Source organism: Pelodiscus sinensis, chromosome 16 (genome assembly GCF_052426305.1).
Source record: "Pelodiscus sinensis isolate ZL-2025 chromosome 16, ASM5242630v1, whole genome shotgun sequence".
Lineage (NCBI taxonomy): Eukaryota > Metazoa > Chordata > Testudines > Trionychidae > Pelodiscus > Pelodiscus sinensis.
Genome location: NC_143067.1, coordinates 26759226 through 26785656, shown reverse-complemented (window position 1 = coordinate 26785656; position 26431 = coordinate 26759226). Strand labels below are relative to the sequence as shown.

The following is a 26431-nucleotide window of genomic DNA, read 5'->3' as shown; positions in this document are numbered from 1 at the left end:
AGTTCAAAATGTCCACCCTTAAAGAGGCAGGCACCTTTTTTTCCTCAATTACTTTCCCTCCTGCCCTTTTTCTTTTTTTGCTCAACAAAAAAATCCTTGGTGTTCCTCGGTCTTAAAAAGTTTAAGAAACACTGATCTAGCCAATCCAACTATGCTTGTAATAGGAGGATTGTTCAGATAATAAAAGTTCTTTCTTTTTTTATTAACCTGGTATTGGTTCAGTTCTGTGTCCTGGAAAATCTCTCTGTGGGATCTGCATGCTTCTGAAGAGGGGACAGCAGCCACAGACAGCAATTTGTATTTTTCTCTTTTCTTTTTCAAGCTCTTTGGGGAAAAGAGCTTGGGGTGCCCTGGAGTTGGTTTCAAGTGTCCACCCGTTTGTGGATTCAAAAGCACTTGATGGTGCCAGTGGATTTTATCTCCAAAATCTAGGTTTTTAAGATTTTGAGGGGAAGTTTTATACCAAAGCCTGGAAGGATAAGCTTCTGGGGTATTTTTGTGGGCCCCCACTTCTGCATTCATTGAGCCAGAGTGGGGAATCAGCCTTGACATGCTCTCTGTCCAAATAGCACCCAAGAGGATTAGCATGGGATGGCACAGCTAAAACACAGAACTGGGAAACAGGAGATGAAGCTTCTGTTCCTAGTTCTCCCATTAACTCGCATGGTGATCGTGGGCAAGTCTATCCTTTAGTATGTGTCTGTTTACCTGTCTGCCATGAGAATGCTAACTTCACCACAAGGGTCTTAGGATTCATACCTTTACTAATATGCCTTGAGACCCTCTCCTAGCATTTGCTGTAAAGTGGAAGTATAAAGCATTGCAAGATCATGTATGAAATTATTCCCACTACAAGTCCTGCTGAACACTGACAGCGTTAGAGATGACTTCAAAATCTCCACATCCACTGAATGTATGCGGTAGGTGCGATAGCTCTCCTTTGGCCCATTTCCCACTTTCCCTCCCTTTCCACAAGAGAGAAGACATCAGAATACCTACTGGAATTTAGAACAGGAATCAGTAGTACCAAGGAGTCTAAAGGCATTCAAGGTTGAGGGATGAGCATTTCAAAGCCAGCTAGAAGCATATACCCCCGGTTTCACCTCACTTACAAAACAATTTGCATACAAAATGAGACACAGAAATACAAAAGTGTCACAACACATGGATACTAAACAGTCACTTACTTTCTCATTTTTACCATATAATTACAAAATAAATCCATTAGAAGATAAATATTGTACTTACATTTTAGTGTATGGTTTATAAAGCAGTACAAACAAATCACTGTATGAAATTGTGTACCGACTTTGCTAATGTTTTTTATACAGGTTGTTATAAAATTAAGTAAATATCTAGATGAATTGATATACCTCCTGGAAAACCTCTGCATACTGTAGGTTTGGCTGAGAGCCACTGGATGACATGATCTGGTGGTCCCTTTAAGCATTAAACTCTATGGCTTTGTCTACACTGCAGGCTTTTTGCGCATAAAGCTTTTTGCGGAAGAGATCTTCTGTGCAAACTTCTTGCACAAAAGCACATCCACACCTCAAAAGCACATCGCAAAAGCGATGTGCTTTTGTGCAAGAGAGTGTCCACACTGCATGGACGCTCTGGCACAAGACAGCTCTGCGAATGGCCATCAGAGCACCTGTGGGTTTTTGTAATAGGCTCTTTTTGCACAAGAAACCCCTGTTGAGCGTCCACACACATCTTTTTGTGCAAGAACTCTTGCGCTAAAAGGAGTTATGCCGTGTAGAAGAAGGTATACTTATACCGCAAAAAGCCCTCTGTTCTGTCGATTGACTATAGATTTTCTTGTGCAAAAATGCGCTTCAGGTGTGGACGCTCCGTGGGTTTTTGCGCAAAAACACCTGTTTTTGCGTAAAAACCCTGTATTGTAAACATAGCCTATGACTATGATGACTAACCCTACAATCACTGCAATCATGAAAAATTACCCCTTTGAATCACAAAGCACTTTCAAAGTCACAATTTAAAAAAATAAAACTTTCACCACTGAAACAAACTGCTGTTTAGAGACAATGCAATTATCCAACTCTAACAATTTCTCAGAAACACTGTCTCCATTATGTTCAATTGCTTAGTCTTTCCTGACAGAGCTATGCCTATCAGCTTATTTTCACCAACTCTCCTAACACAAAAGTGATCCCTTCAGGGCTTGTCAGTTCTGACCACTGTTCAGTTACATCTTCACTGCAACCATTTTCTGCACTATGGCAAAAATCTGGAACTTGTTCTATATGAGAATACCACCGATATCAATAACAGTTCTGTACAGACAACAGAAATGTTTAGATTATGCCTTGCAAGGGCAGGTTTCTGGTATTTTGTGTGCAGTAAAATGAAATTTACTAATAGCAATAACACACCCCTAGGGAAGAGTGTATTTCTCATGTGCTTACACTATTTTGTCTTCACCCTCATGACTCATAACACCACCTGCATGCTATAATTAAATAGAAATTCATGTCTGAAATAACTAATTATTGTACTTAGTTTTTTTCTATTCAGGAGCTGACCAGATTGCAAATGCATACGCACATTCATTGCTTTCATTGAATAATTTCTGAATCTACAATTCACTGGAATTGTGAATTGCAAATATCACAATCAGATATATAGTTCATGCTGTAAACTGAGTAGCTAACTCAGGTAAATTACATAAATCATAAAGTACTAATACAGTGTGAATTCCACACCAAAGAGATGACTGCAGAAATCTTAATTCGGTTTTCACCAAAACTGCTTGAATTTTGCAACTGTATTATAATTTAAAATTAATGTAGGTGAAAAGTCAAACATTAAGAGAAAAATGCAATTTGTAGGAGCATTTGTTCTCATGTTGCTTAAGTGCTCATATGTCTTCAGAAAGCAAATCCCAAATCGATAATAAATATGATAAAAATTAAAATGCATTTTCTAAGATGAATGAATATTTGCATAGAATTGTTTTCCTCTGCACACACAGTTCTAGTTGTGATTGCAACTTGCTTCCATCTAATAGCTATTATTCAGTAGAGTGTTTGGGAGAAACAAAAGCTTGGTGGTCTCATTCAAAGTCCCACTGGAGAGAGGCTATTGGCACTGATTGGCAGAGAGATGAATGGGCACTATGGAAATATCTCTGCTGGCACCGCCAAGTGCTGATATTCACAATTAAGGCATGTGGTCAGAGTGACGTACATTGTCTTTGCCTAGGTTATGCCTGTCAGTGGAGAATTCACTCCTCCAGAATTACAATGCTGTCGTTTTCATGTGCATGCATGCATACGCACACACGGCAATAAAATCTGTCTTCAATTGTTTCAGTCTGTTTGGTGAGGGAGTCTTCTTACTCTTCCATTACAGTGCTTTTAGCACTCTCTGATCTTCAGGGTGGATTTTTTTTTCATTCCTAATATAAATGTGAAAAATCCTAACATGGCTCTGTCAGAACATTTTGACACTTAGTGTTTTCAGAAAAATAAATCACTGCGTTCTTTGACGGGAAAACATTCTTAAAAGTCAGTCACAACCCAGAACAGCATCTGTATCTCATCTTAAACAAAGATAAATGCACCCATTGCATCTGGAACCTGAAGTCTTATTCAGAAATTCATTAGAGGCACAGTTCTCACTGAAACTAAAATGCTCTGGATGGGGAGGGAACAGTGTGATCCAGTGAAAATCCTGAGGCTAGTGAGGGCTGGAGCATCCAATAATATGAGACACTCATTCCCATGAGCATCATTGTTCATTCCTGTTTTCCTATTGGGTTTAAACAGTTAAATCTCTTTAAACAGCAAGTCCTGAAATGCCCTAAAGAACGATTCTGCCCCCAAATCAGCAAAGAGCCTACTCTACCGTCTGCCATCATTGACTCTGGTAGAATGCAGAAAGCAGGTGACATTCCCCTTTGCCAAGGGACCTGTACAGGTTGCCAGAGCCCCATAAATGGGAGGTGTTGACCAAAGAATGATCACTAGCTCTCTGTTCTGGCAATGTGTTGATTCACCAAGTCCCTTCAGCATCTTCTCCATTTGACATCCTATGAAACCTGGGACATACCCTACTATGGAATTTTCTGCTGGCTGTGGGACATTTATAGGTTATCAACACCCACCTGTGGAAAGGTATAAATCAGGGCTTGGGAGAGTGCAGCTAACATTTATTCTCCTTCCTTGCTGATAACCGGAGCCATCCCGTCCATAGCATGGTTCAGGGCGGCCACTCCACACACCCATGCTTTTGGGGACCCCATGGTGGCCACCCCAATCATCCTACAGACATGTCCCATGAGATTATCTGGGGCCAGGGGCCTGGCGCAATGGCAGCAGGGGTCCCCCTGCACTTACCACTGCAGCGAGATCTGGAGCAGCCTGCTCCACCCACCAGCTTGCTGTGCTCTGCTTCTGAGTGGCAGCAGGAACCAGAGCACCCAGGAGGGTGATGCGGTGTGGAAGGGCAGAGCAGTGGGGTGGGAGCGGGACCTGCAGTGGGAGGTTGTTGTGTCAGGTCCCTCACCTGGACCTTAGGGGGGATTGGACAAGGATCCACACCACTCCCTCACAGGGTTGCCAGATGATTTCAGAAAAAATATCGAAAAAAAAGACCCTGAGAGTTTTTAAGCAAAAAAAAAAAAAAAACCAAAAACAACAAAAAAAACCCAACAGCATGGCCCTAACAAGCTGCCAGTGGCTACCTGCCATCTTGCCTCCCTGCGCTCCCCTGTGGAACCTAGTAAGTCCTAGGGTTGCCAGGCTGCCTCTGTATTGAGCCGGACAGCCAGGGATTTTCACCTCCTGGTTGGGAAAAAAGCAGAAAGTACCGGACATTTTAGGTGTCCAGTATTTTCTGAATTTTTTTACCGGACAGGAGGCAAAAATACCGAACTATCCAGTTCGATACTGGACACCTGGCAACCCTACTCCCTCAGGATGGCCCAGCTGCTAAGAACATGCTTTGCGTTTAAAAGAAAAAGGTGGATGCAATTTAACTCTCAGTCAAGAATAGCTACCCACAGATCTTAATTAGGCTGATTTCCATTCTTAACACTCAAACTTCTACCAGCATAAATGTATGCCACCCCTCATCCCCATCCTGGGGGAAATAGCTAACACCTCCCTCCCTCCTCAGTTTAGGACGCTGAGGTAATTGGCTTTTGAAGGACCGGTGTGCAGAGCAGGCATTCTTGAGCAGCCCCATTTGATCCTTCCAAACTCCGAAGGGGAGAAGACGCAAATGCCTGCCAAGCTAAGCAGCAATTGGGAGATGCTGAGAGATGATGGCCGTTTTTCTGAAAAAACCCTGTAGTGTAGACATACCCTTAGACTCAGGCCTCCATTCCGTTCTCTCCAGACCACTGGGTACCTTCTAAATGGCAGAGCCACTGGCTTGTCCCAGGAGTGACTGGTCTCATAAACACTGAGCAGTACCACAGTGAAACACCCTCCAGCACTACTGTAAGGTCACAGTCGCTTTCCTCCAATGACATGATGGCAACATCCACTGCTGGAGAGCCCAGAAAAATCACGGACTTGCTCAAATGTGAGCTGGGGAGACACTTGGAAATGAGCAGTGCCGGAGACAGCCTGGCTGCTCTGTAAATCCTACTTCAGGAGACCAGCATTTGGCTCATCCCTGAGAGCGCCGCTACGCTATAACTAGCCAGCCGCTCATGCAGTAGAGTGGCTCAGAGCCCAGATTCAGTTACAGAGCGAGGGAACAGGGAGCTTAGTCCCGGAAACCCCATTTTAATGAGCAGAAGGTATTTTTAAAAACACTTGTTAGTGGCCTGGAAACCTAAAAAGCTGGACTTCCTGAGTGCGTCAGCATGAGTTACTCTGCTGAGTCATTCCCCTCTCCCAACTGTCATTCAACAGAAACCCATTTTAAGAGGACATGGATGTTTACAATAAAAATATGTCTGAGGAAACCTCCAGTTTGCGGGAGTTCAGCTTCAGAACTGAGCCTCCAGGCTGTGGATGAAAATAGTCACCCGGGCATATGAGCTGAGAGCTGCTCAGTGCTACCTTCCCCCGTAAACATACCCCAGTGTTGTGGAGTTGCTGTTTACAATCCCACTCATGCAGACATTCTGGGATGCACTGATTTCCTCGTCCCATCCTCTACTTCCCAAACCCTCTGACAGGGCATCGAGGCTATGTCCAGACTCAGGGGTTTTTTCGAAAAAAGTAACCTTTTTTCGAAAAAACTTCACCTGCGTCTAGACTACAGCCGCGTTCTTTTGAAATTAAATTGAAAGAACGCGGCTTTTCTTTCGACGGCGGTAAACCTCATTTCACGAGGAAGAACGCCTTTTTTCGAAAGTGCTCTTTCGAAAAAAGGCGTTCTTGAATGCCAACAGGGCTTTTTAGAAAGAGAGCATCCAGACTCACTCGCTGCTTTCTTTCGAAAAAGCGGCTTGCTTTTTCGAAAGTACTGCTTGCGGTCTAGACGCTCTTTTTCGAAAGAGGCTTTTTCGAAATATACTTTCGAAAAAGCCTCTTTCGAAAGAGGCTTGCAGTCTAGACATAGCCCAAGAGGGGTATTTTCACACTGAGCTTGCACTGCCTGTAGCCAGACAGACCGCCCCCCCCCCCCCCCCATCTCATCCATCTTATTTGCCTCTCTGAGGTTCCTGAAGCATACAGGACATAGAAGGAGCAATAATATCAGCATAGTCTATGCTGGCTCATCTGATCCTGAGGAGCTGAAAACAGATATGTGGAGAGAGCGCGATTAAGTCAATAAGCTGGCCTCGAGGCTGCGAGAACTGCCCCGGCTGGCACCCATGTTGATTCGAACACACACACAGTCCCTGGGAGAGGAATTTCCCACTGAGAAAAGAATCCCCCAGTAATTCCAATTTAGTTATCTCTCTTACAAGTGTAAATTAAGTTCACAACTCTCTTGTAAGAACTGGTCTCACAAAAGGCAGACCAGCACTATTTGGCATCACAGATAAGAAAGAGAAATACGTAACCCAAAATGGGTATAAAAGATGGGTCCAGCACACACTCACTTTGAGTGTCATTCTACCCTCTACCTGCTGGTCGGGTTAGGTGTTTGACCTCCCGAGGTTCTATGGGGACGCCCACCTCGTATTTTCGTCTTTCCTAGGAATTGAGGGACCGGCCCTGGCCTGACATGCTGGAGTCGAGAGGCACAGAAGGGGGTAAAAATTGTACCTGGATGTGGTCCTCTGTCTTAAGTGTACACATAGAAAGAGTAAGCTGTTACTTGGTACCATTATTTCTATTTTTCTATCTTTATCTTCTTTGTAACCATTTTTAAGATCTATATTTTGCTAGTAGTTAAGAAATAGAGCAATATCCATTGTAACCATATGATTTATAAGCTTCCTCAATAAACCTGTAACTGTTTAAGTTTTAACCTGACTCCTTCAGTTGCTGTAACAGAACCAGGCACAATTTAAAAAGAACTTCAGCCGGTCATTAGGGACAGTATAGGAAGAGCTTGGGCGTTTGGATTTGTGTCACACCCAGATGGCAAAATCCGTTTGGGCACTTCTCAGCCTCCCCGCTGCTGCCCGCTGCGAAGGAATCACAGATTCTAGCAGCTAAAATCTGAAGTGTAATAAGCTCTTCCTGTACACTTATTGGGGCGCCCATCAACCTCTTCCAGGTTGCCCACTGCAAGGGACCCCGGTCTCAGCAGTTGAAGTCTCGGGTGTATAGCACACACACACACTACACACTACCCTGACCGTCGGCTGACACTGCCTCTGGAGACTTTCACCAGCCTATCTTGTATGGCTCCCAATCCCGCGTGCCCAGCAATGTCTAACTGCAGACAGCTGTTTGGAAGATCCATAGACTTAGATCCACTGACTGTAATGAAGACATTATTAAAATACCTTAGCTGGAGGCCATTTGCTTCCAGTGAATACGACAAAACCCACAAGGTAGACCATTACTTAGACATGCCATGGAGTGAAGGCCCCTCACATCGGTGTAGAAAGTGAAATGATTGGGATTTGAAAGGAAGGAATTACTGAACATAGAAAGATAATGGCTTGCTCCCTAACCAGAGAAGGGATGACAGCAGTCTTAGTGGGTGCTAATTTTGATCAATTGGTGCTAAACATTTAAACTGAGATGCTCCCACAAAAATGTCCACTTGCCTACTGCACCTGCATAACTCTCTGTGCATGTAGGACTCATGGAACTGTATCCAATGGCAGGCCTGCTAGCACAGCATGCGGCACAAACCCAGATGCTTCGGGTGCTCCTGTTGCACCTCTAAACCATCAGATGCCCAAACAGAAAGAGAAGCTAGCCCGTTAGTAAAAGACCATTGACAACAAGGACCTGTTGCACTCACCTTAGCACGTGTGTTGATCCATTTATAGTGGTGGTGGAGCAGGGGACAGTTTGCCCCAGGATGGAAGGCCTTCGGTATCGTTCATCCCCACAGCAAAGAATGATGAGGAAGGCACGCCTGAAAGACTTGTTCAGGAAGGCATACAGGAAGGGGTTCAACCCTGAATTGATGTAGCCCAACCACAGGAAAGCTGTCCACAGCTGCCCAGGTACAGTGTAGTTTATGAATGGGTCCACGACATTAGTGATAAAGAACGGGGCCCAGCACAGGCAGAAGCAACCCATGATGATGCACAGGGTCTTGGCAGCTTTGGTCTCAGTCTTCATACGGTGAGAGCTATGCTGGTCTGGGTGGTGCTGCCTTCCCTCTGTGGGTGCTCCTGCACGCTGGAGGATCTGGATCTGGTGGGCATGCTCCCTGGCTGTGATGTAAATCCGATAGTAGGCCAGCACCATTAATAAAAATGGAATGTAGAAGGCCACCACTGAGCAAGTAATGGCATAGGGCTTGTTGACCATGAATATGCAGTAGGTTGAGTTGGAAGTTTTGTTGAACTGTCTTTGTTGTATCTGAAAGTAAAAATGGGACAAAGGAAAAAAAGAGGCTTATCACAGCTTCTCTGATGACAAAAAGTCTCTTCTTGGGTTACTGTCAGCCCCCCTCATAAAACTTCTGCTTCCATCTGTCTCTTCCATATCTCTCTCTGTTCTCTAATATCTTGTGTATCGATCTCATCCATTTGCTCTCTCTCACTTATTTTCTCTCTGGCTATGTCTACACTGCATTGTAAAAAACTGGATTTACAATGGCTCGGGCTGGAGCCACACTGCAGCTGATAGAGAAGTCTATCAAGTCTGCAGCTTGATCCATGCTACAAAATGACAAGGCTTGGGCCCAAACTAAAGCTGATGACAAATAAACCAGCCCCGCAAAATCCCACCACCCAGATTCTGAGATTGCTGACCAGAGTCAGACTAATTTATGTGTAGACTAAAAGGGGGATTAGGTTCAAACTATAATGAGAGCCCAGGCTTAGTGTGTAGTGTAGACATACCCCCCATAGAATCTGCCCTCCTACTCTGTAGTTAGCATCACACTTCCAAACACTCCAGAGAGTTTCTCAACCTAGCTATGAAATATTCACTCTCTCCTAAATAGAGACTGAGGGCTACAAGGAAAAAGAACAATCCCAGACAGGAAAGGAGGGTGAGAGAAAAGTAACCCCTTTACTCTCTGTCATTTATAAATTATCCACCTATATCCGGTTTTGCAAGGATGTCCAAATGTTGCCCAGTCTCATCATTCTACTAAGGAAGTGTGGCCCATAGAGAGTTCCAGTCCATGTGTAGTGCTCCATCATGAGCCAAGCAGATTGTAAGTTGTTTTGTAAGTCACATTAAAGATGAGGAGAGCTGCAGGCTAGTTCACAGAATTTGGAGGGCTGTGTTTGGCTTGCGGGCTACACCATAGGCACCCTCTGGTGAAGGAGAAGCCAGGAGAGAATGGATGCAAGTGAAGTATGTGAGTTTGGGGGAAAAGGGAATCCTCTGGGAGAACATTCCTGCTACCAAGCAGCTGCAGAATCAAGTCCATTGAACATGTAACACCTGGCACTAGGTGTCTGTGTGAGTAGCAGCTCTACCTCTCATTTTCTCATTTCCCCTGATGGACTGTCCAGGGAGTACCCAGTAAATAGTGTGGAGAATCAATTTAAGACAATTATGAGGAGTGATGGCAACCCTGTAAAGGGTCGATGGCAGAGAAATAAAAGCAGAGCCTTTTCTGAAAGGACACAAGCAGAGAAGTCAATGGAATACATCAATAGGAGAACAAATGATTCCTTTAATCATCCTTAAATGATCCAGAAGCCCAGCTGGAGGAATCTTTGAGCTTATCCCCCAGTCAATTCACCTGACGGACTGGCCTAGGAATGCAAAGTGAGCCCACCAGTATTAAAATCTCCTTTCAGGGTTTCTAATTGTATTTGCTCTGAGACTCATGTAGAGTGCTCTCATCCCAGGCCCTCTTCAAATGGAGCACTTTTACTCTATTACTTTTTATTATCCTTAACTACTTCAACTACACACTGGCCAGATGATTACATATTTTTTGCCCCCTGCCACAAAAGAGGTTCTGAAAATAGAGACAAAGGATACATCTACACTATGAGTTTTCTTGGCAAAAAATATGCTAATGAAGGGCTCATTTGCATGAGTCATGATCTTATTTGCATATTTGCTGCCAATCGTTTTTGCTCTAGGGTTTTTTTCACAAAAACAAGCAGTGGGGACGTGGGTTTTTTGCATAAAAACCCCTTTTTCTGAAAGATCGGTATACCTCCTTTTTTGGGGCATAAGGATCTTGTGGAAAAAGGGGGATTTGCGCAAAAAGAAAACGTCCACACTGCTTGTTTTTGTGCAAAACCCCAGCGCAAAAACAGATCGGCAGAAAATACGCAAGTGAGATTGCAACTCATGCAAATGAGTCCCTCGTTTGCATATTTTTTGCCAAGAAAACGCATAGTATATATGTAGCCAAAGGGAGTGGAATAAAAACTATTTACCAATGAAAGGACTGGTTGGGAAGGTTTCACGAAACCTCAACTGTGTCACATTCAGAATGGAGTATTGGTGTGACCAGGAAAAAAGCAAGAGTAATAGTATCCTTTTTGGTTCACTTGCGAGAGCTTATGTCACCAAGCTAGCCAGGGTCTCAACTCACGTCCCAGCTGTCCAGGCCTGGTTGGGCCCCACAGAAGATGGACTCAGCTCTTGAGCTCTCCACTAAGGTAAGGCCAGCACGGTTAGAATTAATGGCCAAGACTTTCAGAAGTGAGCAGGGGTTTGAGGCATCTCTGTGATGGAATGCCCTGCTTTCAAGGCACATAACTCAGAAAATGCTGCATCTCCATCTCTGAAAACCAAGCCCCATTCAGGTGTGTCAGGCTGGACACTCCAAATTACTAGATAGGTCAGAAAACTGTGGCTGTGGTAAATCTCTTTGGGTACGTCTACATTTGCTCCCTAGTTTGGAGTAGGGATGCAAATGCAGATGAGTGAAGTAGCTAATGAAGCCGGGATTTAAATATCCCACGCTCCATTAGCATGATCTTGCCAGCGCGCTAGTTCGAATCACAGCTGATTCAAACCAGGACGTGCACGCCGGGATGCATTAGTTCGAACCAAAGCCCTTGGTTCGAACTAACGTTACTCCTCAAAAAATGAGGAGTACTCCTCAAAAAATGAGGAGTACTCCTCAAAAAATGAGGAGTACTCCTCAAAAAATGAGGAGTACTCCTCAAAAAATGAGGAGTACTCCTCAAAAAATGAGGAGTACTCCTCAAAAAATGTTACACTGAAGAGTATGCTAAGCTTATAAACAGTAAAATGAGCCTGTGATGCCAGGTGGCCTGGCACCTACAGCAGGGCACTCGGTGGCATGTTCAAAAGGCCACTTGACCTTGTGCAGCACTACTGAGTTAACCCTCATCTAAACTTCTGACCAAGAGCTGCCACTGTCTCTGTGACAAGTTCTTTAGGAGCCCAGTCCTGAAAGGGAACTTCATATCCCTGGAAATCAGTGGTGACAAGGCAGCTCAGCACCTCTCCAAATCAAGCCCATGATTTCTAAATACAAAAGTCTCCTCCTCTAGATTTCAGCCTAATCTGGCTGTTGTTCCTCAGGCAGATCTCTGATTGGACCTAAAGTAAAGGCCACATCTCCATGGTGGGCACCCTCTAGGCGTTCAGAAGTACCGCTGCAGAAATATCACTGAGGCAATGGCTCCACTTACTGGAGGACCGACCTGTTAAATCAAATGCCCCCATCAACCGTGGTACTCCTCGCTGTCCCAAGGAGTAGGGGAAGTCAACAGGAGTGTTTCTTCCATCGATCTCCTGCTGTGGAGCTGCCCCAGAAAATCGATGCAAGGTACGTCAACTCCAGCTATGTAATTCATGTATCTGGAGTTGCATATCTTGCATTGATTTTCTCCGCCAACGTAGACCTGGCCTGAGTGTAAAATTCAACAAATACCTCTCTCCTTCAAATCTCTTTGAACACTGATATTTAAAAGGAGGAAGAGAGAAAAGCACCTTTTCTGCAGTCGCTGAAGGCATTTCACACCAAGCAATCGGAATCATACTTACTACTCACCAAGTCTAATATGCCAATGCTATTCCAGCCTTGCATTATAGGGAGAAAAGAAATAAAGGTTGGGATGGTCCAGCACCCTCCAAGCATTAGAGAAATGCGCAACGGTGTCATCTTATTCCTGTAAACCAGAGGTTGGCAGCAGATAGCATAGTACCTGAAAGGGGAAGGAGAGGCACTGCTCATGAATAATGGATGTCACTCCAGAACTTTTAAAGACAAAACAAAAAGACATTTTAGCCAACATTTTTCTTCTACTTAAAAAACAAAACAAAACAGAAACAATGTCTTGCTTTTTATAACTGCTCTTTACCCAAGAGTCTTAACGCACTTTAAAAGCATGAATGAATTAAGCCCCCAAATTTTCCTTTGAGGGAAGCCAATATTTCTGTTTTCCAGGTGGGGAAATTGAGGCACAAAGTAATGCCATGACTTTATCTGAAGTCAGAGACCAGAGCCTCTAACTTAGCAGTGAACTCCAGACTTCTACTTTTAAGCTTAACACATGAGCCATCTTCCTCTTTATGATGATGAACAGCTAGATCATCTGCCTTCAATTCAGCCATTACTGAGATGATGATTTTTTTTAAAAAAATTCCAGGGTAATGGACTTGTTTTGTGAGGGCAGGAGGTTGGGACAGCAAAAGTGATATATATGAATTAACAAAGCATTTCATATTCACAAAAACATCTTCTACAAAATGTGATTATGTTTACGTGACTCCCTTTCTTAATCCTATTCCCTCCCATCTTTCTTTCCCTGCAGCCGCAGCAGCACTTTAAACTGAAAGCGTGGCCATAGCAGGAATGATGGAAGAGAGCTCTCCCAGCGCTCTGGGTGAACCACCTCCACAAAAGGAGTAGCTAACAATGCTGCAAGTATTCGGCGCCCAGTGCTGTAGCCTGGTTCACACTGGCGTCCACAGTACTGTAACTTGCTGAACTCAGAGGGTGTTTTTTCACACTCCTGAGCCAGAAAGTTATAGCTCTGTAAAGTGCCCAGGTAGGCTTAGCTTTTGACAGAATCATATTCTGACAGAATATGTAGTTCCACCTAAATCAATATACTTCATGAAAACAAGTCAGTTTGCCAGTTTTATTTTGGAAGAAAACTAGAAAGAAAATTCAGACAATGTCCCACCATATTGATGTTTTTAGAATGAAGCATTTTGATTTATTGTTTTGAAATTAATTTTTCTTTCTTGCTTGCTTGTTTGCTTTCTGAATTTTCCTTCACAGAGAATTTTCATATTTTCTGTGTACATTCCAATTCGATATAAAGTCCCATTTCAAAATCTTGAACACCTCGGCTCAGCTTTATAGGTTTCTAGTGAAAGCATCATTAATTAAGACTAAGGATGTGCTCCTTCACTAGGAATATTGGATCATCATCAGCCAAGGTAATTGAGAGTGTAGAATAATACCATATTGCATTTGTGTCATATGTTTCACCCAAATATTTTATAACATGCTACCAAGGTGGGTAACTATAAGTATCATCTCTGTTTTACAAATTGGGACACTGAGGTACAGAGAGAGGCTGAGAAAAGGTCTGGGTCAGAGAGTGAGTCAGTGTCATACTCCAAACAGAATTGAGGTGGAGCTGAATGAAAAATGCACAAAACTACAACCCATCTCCTCCACCCCCCAATATCTGGCTGTATTTTAAATGAATTGCTCTGACCATGATTGCGCCCTAGTAAGGAGTATATGGAGAAAGAGCAAACCCATTTAAGGAAAGACTCCTAGGATATGTCTACACTACAGCGCTAATTCGAACTAAATTAGTTAATTCGAACTAAGCTAATTCGAACTAGCGCACCTAGACTTAAAAACTAGTTCGAATTAGCGTTTTGCTAATTCGAACTAGCATGTCCACATTGAGTGGACCCTGAACCAAAGTTAAGGCTGGCCGGAAACAGTGCCGGCAGGGCATCAGGTTAGGACTTAGAGTGTGGAGCTGCTGTCTCAGGCTAGCCGAGGGCTGTGCTTAAAGGGACCCGACCCCCACCCCGGACAGACAGTTCTCAGGGTTCCCTGCTTGCTTGTCAACCTCGATGAGGGACAGCAAAGCAGTCCTGTCTTGGAGTGCTCTGAGTGCCCACACTCGGCACATCACAGCACTCGGCCATCAGCCCGGCTGCACTTGCCGCAGGCTGCCATATAGGGGGGTCAATCGAGGGGTTGTCAGGATCCAGGAGGTCCTGCAGGAGAGCTTCCACCCTGAGGAGCCCTCAGAGCCACCCCAGTCCTCCCCATCGGGGGATCGAACCCCATTCCTTCCTCACCTCCTTCCACTTATCCCTCCCTAGCCCCCCTTCCTGATGTAAAAAATAAAGGACAGGTGTGTTCAAAAATAGAAACTCTCTTTATTTAACAAAACTGGGGGGGGGGGAGGTTTACCTCTGGGGAGACTGGGAAAAGGAGGTGGGGGAGAGGAAAAGAGAGGGTGGGAGAGGGGAGGGGGAACCTAGGAGGAGGGAGCTGGAAGGGGAAAGCCAGGGGAAGAAGGAGGAGGGGAAGTATAAAACTATGGTATGCCATATCTTCAGTACTGTGTACAGATGTGGTCTCCTCACCTCAAAAAAGATATTTTGGCCTTGGAAAGGGCTCAGAAAAGGGCAACTACAATGATTAGGGGTTTGGAACAGGTCCCATATGAGAAGAGGCTAAAGTGACTGGGAGGATATGATAGAGGTCTATAAAATCATGAGTGGTGTGGAGAGGGTGATTAAAGAAAAGTTCTTCATTAGTTCCAATAATATAAGGACTGGAGGACACCAAATGAAATGAATGGGTAACAGGCTTCAAACTAATAAAAGAAAGTTCTTCTTCACAAAGCAAATAGTCAACCTGTGGAACTCCTTGCCACAGGAGGCTGTGAAGGCTAGAACTATAACAGAGTTTAAAGAGAAGTTAGATAAAGTCATGGAGGTTGAGTCCATGGAGTGCCATTAGCCAAGGGGTAGGAATGGTGTCCCTGGCCTCTGTTTGTAGAAGGCTGGAGATGGATGGCACGAGACAAATGGCTTGGTCACTGTCTTCGGTCCATCCCCTCCAGGGTCCCTAGGGTTGGCCACTGTCGGCAAACAGGCTACTGGGCTAGATGGACCTTTGGTCTAAACCAGTACGGCCATTCTTATGTTCTAAGCTCAGGGCTCAGGGTCGGGGGTCTCACTGGACCACCTTCATTTTCATGCAAACCTGCTCCTGGGTTTGAATGTGGCCTTTGGTGGCCAGGCTGGCAGCTATCCTGCCCTAGACGGCCTCATTCCTGTGCCTAGTGCGGAGGTCGTGCACGTTGGAGGCCTCCCCCCAAACCTGGAGGAGGTCCACGATCTCCGCCCTAGACCAGGCAGGCGCTTGCCTTTTGCGGCCCCGGGCAGGCTCCTGGGAGCTGCCAGCCTGGTCCCAGGAAGAGGCGGAGGGCTGGGTGGCAGCGGGTGGCTGGCTCGTGCCGTGCCAGGTGCAGGGTCTGCTTGCTGGGTGCTGGCAGGCTTGCACCTGGCACGGGCACTGTAGCCAGACCGTGCCCCTTTAAGGGCTCCGGGGCCGGGAAGGGAGCAGAAGAGTTTCCTTGGTTGTGCCCAGAGTGGCCACAAGGGCAAGCTGGGAAGGGCTAGCCTCCAACTAGTTCGAATTAAGTGGCTACACAGTACTTAATTCGAACTAGGCGTTAGTCCTCGTAGAATGAGGTTTACCTATTTCGAATTAAGCGCTCCGCTAGTTCGAATTAAGTTCCAACTAGCGGTTTGCATGTGTAGCGCCTATTAAAGTTAATTCGAACTAACAGCTGTTAGTCTGAATTAACTTTGTAGTGTAGACATACCCCTAATGACTTCAATGGGCTTTGGATCAGACATCCAACTGAACAGGTGCCTTTAAAATCACATGGAAAGGTAGGTTAGGTTTTAAAAGTTTCAATCAAAAGACCATAGGCAGCAATAGTGCAAAAGCTAAACTTGGCACATGAGGGTGACAGTAGTTCCACACATGTGATGCTGATTATGAGTTGGCAACATGTTGTTTTGTGATGGTGGGTTAATGAAACACACAAATGTAGAGTAACAAGTGCAGGCTTGCAGGCTCCCTGTCTGCCATGGACCCATAAACTGCTCAAAGCAGCCAGCTGCTGGGGCTAGCATGTGCGTGCCTGCATTGTGCACCTTTGTGAGGAGGGGGACAGAGGATCTCCATGTGGTGCACGGAGCAGCGAGGATTGTGCTGAGCTGCCAGTTGAAGTTGTGTGGATTGTACTGGGGGTGGACACAGTGTGCACAGACTCCACTATCTCCAAGGAGTGTGTGCTGAGCCTGCACAGACCTCCCATCCCACCACTACAGGGCGTGTACCATGCAGAAACACACACACTCTGGCCCATTGTAGAGTTGTGACAGCTAGGGAGCCGGTCTGAGGGTCCCACTGGGTCATATAACATTGGCAGTCCAGAATATTGTGGCGGGCCAGATCCAAATGTTTGGTGGGCTGGTTCTAGCCTGCAGACCATATTTTCCTGCCTCTTACCAACAGTCACTTGGAGATGTGATATTCCTACAGCAATGGAAAAAATGTTCCATATACTGTGTCTACCCTACAGGGTTATATCAGCACAGCTACAGCACCAGAGCTATGCAGCTATATTACTTGTAGTGTAGACATGGAGTAAATATTTACACATAGCACCTACAAGAATGCTGTATGCATTTTAAGAGTGAATGGGCTAGTATGGTGTAAAAGGAAGATTTTGCAGATCCGGCCTGTGAACACTCAGAAGTAGTGCTGCGCGATGCTAGTTACAGTATCTGGGAACCCATGGGCTAAGAGCACTGTATTAAAGTAGTTGCCTTAGAATAAAAAAGCCATTCAAAATAGGAACAGTGTCTGGCTGCCAGCAAAGAGAGTTACTTTGTGTCAGGCTTGATGCTGAGATTGGCCTAATCTCTGATTGGAGGCAAGGGAAGAGGAGCCTCACTGCAAGATACCCATGACAGTCCATTTTATGAGTGCAATAGCATCATCTTACCTGACTGCACATGAGACACCAAGCCAGTCATAGGGTACAGCTACACTGTAACAGTATTCTAAAATAACTCAGTCCGCATCTAAACAGCAGGCAGTTATTTCAAAATAGTGTCAAAATACTGTCAAGCTGGAGGACTTCTTACTCCGACTTCTATAGCCCTCCTTGTACGAGGACTAAGGGAAGTCGAAGGAAAAGTGCTCTATTTCGAAATAAGATACACAACTGACGTAGCTCAATTTGTGTAGCTTATTTCAAGTTAAGCTCTGCAGTGAAGACGCACCCGTAGAGAGCAAACAAACAGCCCATTTCTCTATATATTACACCTCCAATTGCTTGCTACCTAGACAACTTAAGCCATGTATTTTAAGAGATGGTTACCCTAATGATTTCACTTGCAAAGCAGATAGACTTTGTCTAAAATACCCCTCTTCCAAGGTTGGAGCCAATTCCCATGAAAGTTAATAAAAAGAATACTAAGCAGCCTGATTCTTATTTACATTACATACCCCTTCAGGGGTATGTCTACACTACAAAGTTAATTCGAACTAACAGACGTTAGTTCGAATTAACTTTGATAGGCGCTACACTAGCGCTCCGCTAGTTCGAACTTAATTCGAACTAGCGCAGCGCTTAGTTCGAACTAGGTAAACCTCATTGTACGAGGACTAAGCCTAGTTCGAACTTACTAGTTCGAATTAAGGGCTGTGTAGCCCCTTAATTCGAACTAGTGGGAGGCTAGCCCTCCCCAGCTTTCCCTGGTGGCCACTCTGGCCAGCACCAGGGAAACTCTATTGCCCCCCTCCCGGCCCCGGACCCCTTAAAGGGGCATGGGCTGGCTATGGTGCCCATGCCAGGTGCAAGCCTGCCAGCACCCAGCCAGCAGACCCTGCACCTGGCACGGATCGAGCCACCCACCCGATGCCCCCCAGCCCTCCCCCCCTTCCCGGGACCACAAGAGGTGGGCACCCGCCTGGGCTAGTGCAGACATCGTGGACCTTGTCCACGATCTCCGCACTAGGCACAGGAATGTGGCCATCTAGGGCAGGAGAGCTGCCAGCCTGGCCACCCAGGAGCAGCTGTGCAAGAAAATCAAGGTGGTCCACTGAGACCCCCGATCCTGAGCCCTGAGCTTACAATGGCCATACTGGGTCAGACCAAAGGTCCATCTAGCCCAGTAGCCTGTTTGCCGACAGTGGCCAACCCTAGGGACCCTGGAGGGGATGGACCGAAAACAGTGACCAAGCCATTTGTCTCGTGCCATCCCTCTCCAGCCTTCCACAAACCTTGGTCAGGGACACCACTCCTGCCCCCTGGCTAATAGCACTCCATGGACCCAACCTCCATGAATTGATCTCACTTCTCTTTAAACTCTGTTCTAGTTCTAGCCTTCACAGCCTCCTGCAGCAAGGAGTTCCACAGGTTGACTCTCTGCTTTGTGAAGAACAACTTTCTGTTACTAGTTTGAAGCCTGCTACCCATTCCTTTCCTTTGGTGTCCTCTAGTCCTTCTTTATGGGAACTAATTAAGAACTTTTCTTTATGCATCCTCTCCACAAAACTCCTGCTTTTAGAGACCTCTATCCTGTCCCCCCTCCGTCTCCTCTTTTCTAAGCTGAAAAGTCCCAGTCTCTTTAGCCTCTCTTCATATGGGACCTGTTCCAAACCCCTCATCATTTTAGTTGCCCTCCCCTCTCCCAGCCTCTCTCTTCCCCTCTCCCACCTCCTTTTCCCAGTCTCCCCCAGTTTTGTTCAATAAAGACAGATTCAATGTTGGAAGACACGTTATCTTTATTTTGTACATCAAGAAGAGGGGCTAGGGAAGGGTAAGTGGAACGAGGTGAGGGAGGAATGGGGTACGAGCCCCTGATGGGAAGGACTGGGCTGGCTCTGCGGGCTTCTGGGGGTGGAAGCTCTCCTGCAGCCCCCCCAATTGCCCCCTCTCCCCAGATGGCAGCCTGCGGCAAGTGTAGCCGGGCTGATGTCCGAGTGCTGTGATGTGCCCAGTGTGGGTACTCCGGGCAATCAAAGCCAGGACTGCTTTGCAAGTGGGGCACCCCTGAGAACTGTCTGTCCGGGGTGGGGGTCGGGACCCTTTAAGCACAGCCCTCGGCTAGCCTGAGACAGCAGCTCCACACTCTAAGTCCTCATCTGATGCCCTGCCGGCACTGCTTCTGGCCATCCTTAAGCCTGGTTCCGGGTCCACTTAATGTGGACATGCTAGTTCGAATTAGCAAAACGCTAATTCGAACTAGTTTTTTAGTCTGGATCCGTTAGTTCGAATTAGCTTAGTTCAAATTAATTAATTCGAACTAAGTTAGTTCGAACTAACGTTGTAGTGTAGACATACCCCCGCAGAATAAAGGGCCTTTAGTGTAAATGGAAATCAAGCCTATTTACCTTAATGGGAGAGACTCTTGGATCTTAATTTGCTTGGAGGAGGTCTCGAGTTAGTGCTAAGAATTGGAGTGAATTTTAGGTGGTTCTCATGGAGTGACAGATTTATTGGAGCATAAGCTTTCATGGGCAAAGACCCACTTCGTCAGATGCATGTAGTGGAAATTCCAGAGGCAGGTATAAATATACAGGCCTATGAAAGGAGTACCAATCAAGAATAAGGCCAGAGATAACTCAGTCAGGGAGGATGTGGCCCACTTTTAGCAGATGATGTGGCAGTGTGAACACCAAGAGAGGAGAAACTGCTTTTGCAGTTGGCTAGTCATTCACAGTCTTTGTTCAATCCTAAATTGATAGTGTCAAATTTGCAAATGAATTGTAACTGCAGTTTCTGTTAGTCTATAAGGTGCCACAGGACATCTCGTTATTTATGCAGATTTAGACAAACACGGCTACCCCTCTGATACTCATGGAGTGAGAGGGTGCAGGATGTTTCAAAGAGACAGGAGGGCCAATGTTAGGGACAAAATAAATACTTCCTTAAAAAGAACGGCCATGCTGGGTTGAACCAGTGGTCGATCCAGCCCCATATATCTTGTCTTCAGCTAGTGGCCAATGCCAGGTGCTTCAGAAGGAATGAGCAGAAAAGGGCAATCTGGAAAAGGGCAATCTGTTGCTCCGGTTGCCCTATCTCATCTTCTGGCAGTTGGAGGCTTACAGATACCCAGGGTGCAAAGTAGCATCCCTGACCATCACGGCTAAAAGCCATTGAAGAACCTATCCTCCATTAAGTTATTTAATACTCTTTTGAACCCAATTGTATGTATGGCCTTCACAGAATTCTATGGCAATGAGTTCCACAGGCTGGCTGTGCACTGTGTATCTCTGAGGCTATGTCTACACAGTAATGTTATTTCGGAATAACTGATATTATTCCAAAAGAATAAAGTGCACTGCCAGCATTGATTTTGAAATAATGGTGAGCAGGAGGACTTCTTTCTTTGACTCCTGTAACCCTCATTTTACAAGGAGTAAGGGAAGTCAAAGGAAGAATGCTCTGCCTTGGACTTCACTGCTGTGTAGACAGCGCCAAAAGCCAAATTAAGCTATTTCGACTTCAACTACGCAATTTGTATAGCTTATTCCGACTTTAGCCCTGCACTGTAGACGTGATCTGTGATAACCAGTCAGTGGACCATGCCATGTCAGTGTATCTCATGCTATGTTTACTGTAGCTTATTAAGGCTGGATTTTCCCCCATCATATCTGTGCTTCTGGGTTAAGGAAATAAACTGTTTGACCTTTGAGATCAAACAGGCATTTCCAGTAAAGTCATTTACTACTCACTGAGACAGATGGTACTACTTTTGGCACCATTTACAGCAGACTTTGTGTCACTGACTACCAGGGACGCAGCCGGGATATTTGATCTTTTTCGTGCCTGAAGAGCCGCCTAGTGGAAGGTGCTGTTTGGTGTAGGATGTTTGTAGCATTCAGCAGATGCAGGTGTGTAGCAAATTACTACCGAGACCAGACAGAATGTGTGTATTTTGCAAAAAGAGTAAAAAATAAAAATGAATGAATAAATGGAGACAAAAAGAGAACTCAAAAATTCCTCTGGCAATAAACATGTTGAGTCAGGAGTGGCAAACAGATAAGAAAATCATCAGGAAATGTTTCCAATTAACCATGTTGGAGAAACCATTCATCCAAGTGGTTCCAATTGTTAGGTTTCTGAACTTTTATCTATGCTGCAGCTGACAGCATTACATTGGCTTGTGCATGTTATTAACGGGCAATTAAAATAAAATTATGACTGCAAAAATAACATCATATGTTCTCATATTTCTTCCCTCTTATGATCCCTCTGCAATATTTCTCCACATACACGTCAAAATGGTGGGGGGGGTTTTCTGACTGCCTTGGCTGCACACTTCACCGTGGATTCGAAAGTTAAGCTGGATTTCTTCTGCTTCTTCATCATCATCTACTACATATTTGAGAGAGTTTGTGTGTGTCTGGCTCTCTGTTCGTTCAAGAACTCCTCCTAAACAATAAGAGCTAGAACTACCAAATTTGGTATTCAGCTTCCTCTTATCATAACTTAAAAGCACAGTAAAGGTCTGTCTATGCCAAAAAAATGGGATATGCCTGGAATGGGCTTGCGTCTTAGAAAACTATACAGAAAAGAGACAGAATCACCAGGCAGGTGAAAGGGGCTGTTTGGGGGGCACCACTCCTTCAGAACTACCTCAGCCCTAAGCCTCCCACCCCTCAGATACCCCTTAGTGAGGGAGGGAGGGCTGAAGCTCCCTCTCCCCAATTAATACAAGAACATTGTTATCTGTTCTTTTTCATCAGGGAACAAGGAAAAAGTGCACAGATTGTTGTATTCCTCACTCTGGCTGGGAAGTGCAGGGGGCAGTTAAACCTGGACCTGCCCCAGCCAGGGGACATGCATCCCTCTCCTGGCTGTGCCTCTGGAGCTGTAGTAGCCATGGGGAGGCGCTTCTCACCTGGCCCCAAGCTGCTGCAGGGAAAGGGCTGGAGTAGGCCTCTCTCCCTGAGCCAGCCTGCATACTGAACCCCTCCTCCCCAGCCCCACCCTAGAGCAATAATTTAAATGAAGCATGTACATTTTCATTTCATTTTTCAAAAGTAAAAAATTAATTGATTTAAGGACCAGAGCAATGTCAGGTAAATCTTCTAGTTACTTATAATAAAGGTTCTGCAGCCAGAACCTGGATAACAATTTTGCAGATGATGTGTGAGACAGAGAAGAGTCCAGCTCTCTACCTCACTTCCAGGTCCCAGTGGAGGTCATATCTTTTACGGGACCAACTTCTGTTGGTGAGAGAGACAAGCTTTTGAGCTACACAGAGCTCTTCCTCTTGACTTCCTCCGTAACTTCAGTGGGAATCATATCTGGCTATTTCAGGGGTAAGTTTGGTGCCAGTTTTCCTGGCTCCCAGAACTATACCCTAACCATCTGAGAACACTGGCTCCCTATGTCTGAAGGCCTACTGACAGACACTGTACTATGGCCATAGCAATTTATGAGAGCTTGCTTCAGAGCTAATTACCTGGGATTAAGAAGAAACCTCCCCAAATGGCAGTTTATTGGATAAATTGTCTGTTCTAGAGCTTTTTTCACCTTCTACTGAAGATACTAGTACAGGCCACTGTCAAAGATAGAACACTGAACTAGCTGGGGGTATGTCTACACTACCCCGCTAGTTCGAACTAGCGGGGTAATATATGCATACCGCACTTGCTAATGAAGCCCGGGATTTGAATTTCCCGGGCTTCATTAGCATAAGCGGGGAGCCGCCATTTTTAAATCCCCGCTGCTTCAAACCCCGTGCAGCGCGGCTACACGGGGCTCGAACTAGGTAGTTCGGACTAGGGTGCCTATTCCGAACTACCGGTACACCTCGTTTCACGAGGAGTAACGGTAGTTCGGAATAGGAACCTAGTCCGAACTACCTAGTTCGAGCCCCGTGTAGCCGCGCTGCACGGGGTGCGAAGCAGCGGGGATTTAAAAATGGCGGCTCCCCGCTTATGCTAATGAAGCCTGGGAAATTCAAATCCTGGGCTTCATTAGCAAGTGCGGTATGCATACATTACCCTCCTAGTTCGAACTTGGAGGGTAGTGTAGACATACCCTGGATTACTAGTCTGATCCTCTATAGAAATTTCTGTCATGTCCCTCTGTCCTTAACCAATGGGTACTGCCGTGATCGGCTGAGCGCGTCACATGAGATAAAATATGAGGCATAGAAAGTGCTGTAAGAGCAAACACGTCCTCTTCCTGCCTATAGGGCTCTCACTTTTCTGGCTGTTTACCAAACAAATTAGGTAATGAAGCAGACATAAATGCATAGTGACATGTGGGACATCCCCTATCAGCAATGCCTTTGTGCCTAACCAGGGCTGCCAACAGGGGGGCAAAAGGGGCAGTTGCCTGGGGGGGTCCAGTGATTTAAAAGTGCCCGTGGCTCTGGGCCCTTTAAATTGCTACTGGAGCCCCGCGTGGCACTGTCCAGGCAACACTGAGTGCTGGGTTGGGGAGGAATGGCACGGTCCAGGTGGCACTGAAATCTGGTTGCCCCTCCCCCTTCTGGGAAGCCTGGAGTCAAGCCTCCACCTCCATTGCACAGGGCCCAGCAAAGTCTGCTGCCTGCCCTGTGTCTAACAGCTCTCAGTGCTCCAGATCACATTCCCAGGAAGCAGGATCATGAACAGCTTGTCTAGCACTGAACTGAGGAAAGTGTAGAGAGAAATTATGAAGATGAATAGGAAATGGAAAGGGAAATACCCATCATTTCTCTTCATGAATTTCTGCTGCAAAAGACTAAGGCTGTCATGCTGACTGTAGCCAGACAGCCCCCCCCCCCATCTCATCCATCTTATTTGCCTCTCTGAAGCATACAGGGCAGAGAAGGAGCAATAAAATCGGCATAGTCTATGCTGGCTCATCTGATCCTGAGAAGCTGAAAAAAACAGATATGTGGAGAGAGAGCGCGATTAAGTCAATAAGCTGGCCTCGAGGCTGCGAGAACTGCCCCGGCTGGCACCCATGTTGATTCGAACACACACACAGTCCCTGGGAGAGGAATTTCCCACTGAGAAAAGAATCCCCAGTAATTCCAATTTAGTTATCTCTCTTACAAGTGTAAATTAAGTTCACAACTCCCTTGTAAGAACTGGTCTCACAAAAGACAGACCAGCATCATTTGGCATTACAGATAAGAAAGAGAAAATACGTGACCCAATGGGTATAAAAGATGGGTCCAGCACACACTCACTTGGAGTGTCATTCTACCCTCTACCTGCTGGTCGGGTTAGGTGTTTGACCTCCCGAGGTTCTATGGGGACGCCCACCTCGTATTTTCGTCTTTCCTAGGAATTGAGGGACCGGCCCTGGCCTGACATGCTGGAGTCGAGAGGCACAGAAGGGGGTAAAAATTGTACCTGGATGTGGTCCTCTGTCTTAAGTGTACACATAGAAAGAGTAAGAAGCTGTTACTTGGTACCTTTATTTCTATTTTTCTATCTTTATCTTCTTTGTCTGTTACTTGGTACCATTATTTCTATTTTTCTATCTTTATCTTCTTTGTAACCATTTTTAAGATCTATATTTTGCTAGTAGTTAAGAAATAGAACAATAGCCATTGCAACCATATGATTTATAAGCTTCCTCAATAAACCTGTAACTGTTTAAGCTTTAACCTGACTCCTTCAGTTGCTGTAACAGAACCAAGCACAATTTAAAAGAACTTCAGCCGGTCTTGGGGACAGATATAGGGAGCCCTGACCGTCGGCTGACACTGACCTAGGACTGAGCCAGGGAAACTGAGCCAGTACAAGTCAGGGGTGTCCACAGCTAAGATTTCAGCTGTATAGAAAGAGTCACTTTGCCCCTAACAACTCTTGCCCCCCAAAACCATGTAAAACCAAAAGAAAACGGAATCACAGTGTCTGGTATTCAAGATAAGCTTCATAGGATGGCAGCCCTAGTTACTGAAAAGGCACCTTCACCTGATAGGTTCACAGGAAGAAGGAAAAATAAGGAGTTCAGCACATTCACTACTCAGACCATCTGGGAGCATTGTGGGGAATGGAAGTAGAAGATGTGGATCATGATGTGGATTCCCACCTTGGGGCACTGATCATGTCTTATTCTGTGTTTGTATAGCACCAATCACAGTGAAGTCCCAATCCTAATTGGGCCCTCTGGGCTCTAGTGATATACTACTACTACTACTACTACTACTACTACTACTAACAATAAACATTCCTTAACCCTAGGAGATCACTCTAAATTATCCCCTTGGTTTCCCATGCAATTTTGTTTGAGCTGTGCATATCTGCATACTATGATGAGGGTTGCTCCTCAGATATAACAATCAGAGGCTTACACCCCCAATTCTACCAGGCTGCTGGGGTCCCTTGGGTGTTCTCTGTATTTTAAATCTGCCTGATGTAATGTCAGGCTCACACTACATGCCCATGCCACTTGTTTTATGAAACCCAGAAGAACACAGTTAGACCGAGGAAAATGTATTGCATTTCCACCTGAATCGGCTAAAACAAAAATCCCCATAAAATGTGGGGGGGGGGGGGGGAAGTAGTCTCTTGCCAGCAGGGTGGAAAGTTTGCCATTTTTGTTTGCTCTTCCTTCACACTATCATAGACAGTGCCTCATACCAGGCAGCTGAACACCTCTCTCTGTGTCAGTATCACCAGCTCAAATCTACATTTTATAGCAGGATAGGAACAATTTATTGCCACATTATCTTATGTAAAGCCAACGGCAGGAGAGACAGAACCTGTGACCTTAGGTGCTAAAGCCATGTGCTGCTATCACATGTGCTAGAAGACAGCTGCTGGCTTTCAGCTAAGGCTGTAGAACAGACTTCACTCTCCCGTGTCAGTGGTCTCAGTGCCTCCGAGGTATACATCGAAGCCACCACATTTAGCCAGCATACTATACCGAGGCACAGCAGAA

The 26431-nt window shown here is 45.5% G+C and overlaps 1 protein-coding gene across 1 annotated transcript in view; it reads right to left on the bottom strand.

Moving 5' to 3' along the window:
- The window catches only part of HTR4 (5-hydroxytryptamine receptor 4), a 308882-nt gene that overhangs the window by 113274 nt on the left and 169177 nt on the right, over positions 1-26431 (bottom strand). The window contains exons 6-7 of the mRNA XM_006138098.5: positions 12508-12661; positions 8353-8921 (exon numbers count right to left, since the gene is read on the bottom strand). Of these exons, the coding sequence (XP_006138160.1) occupies positions 8353-8921; positions 12508-12661 (723 nt within the window). The remainder of the gene's footprint in view (positions 1-8352; positions 8922-12507; positions 12662-26431) is intronic.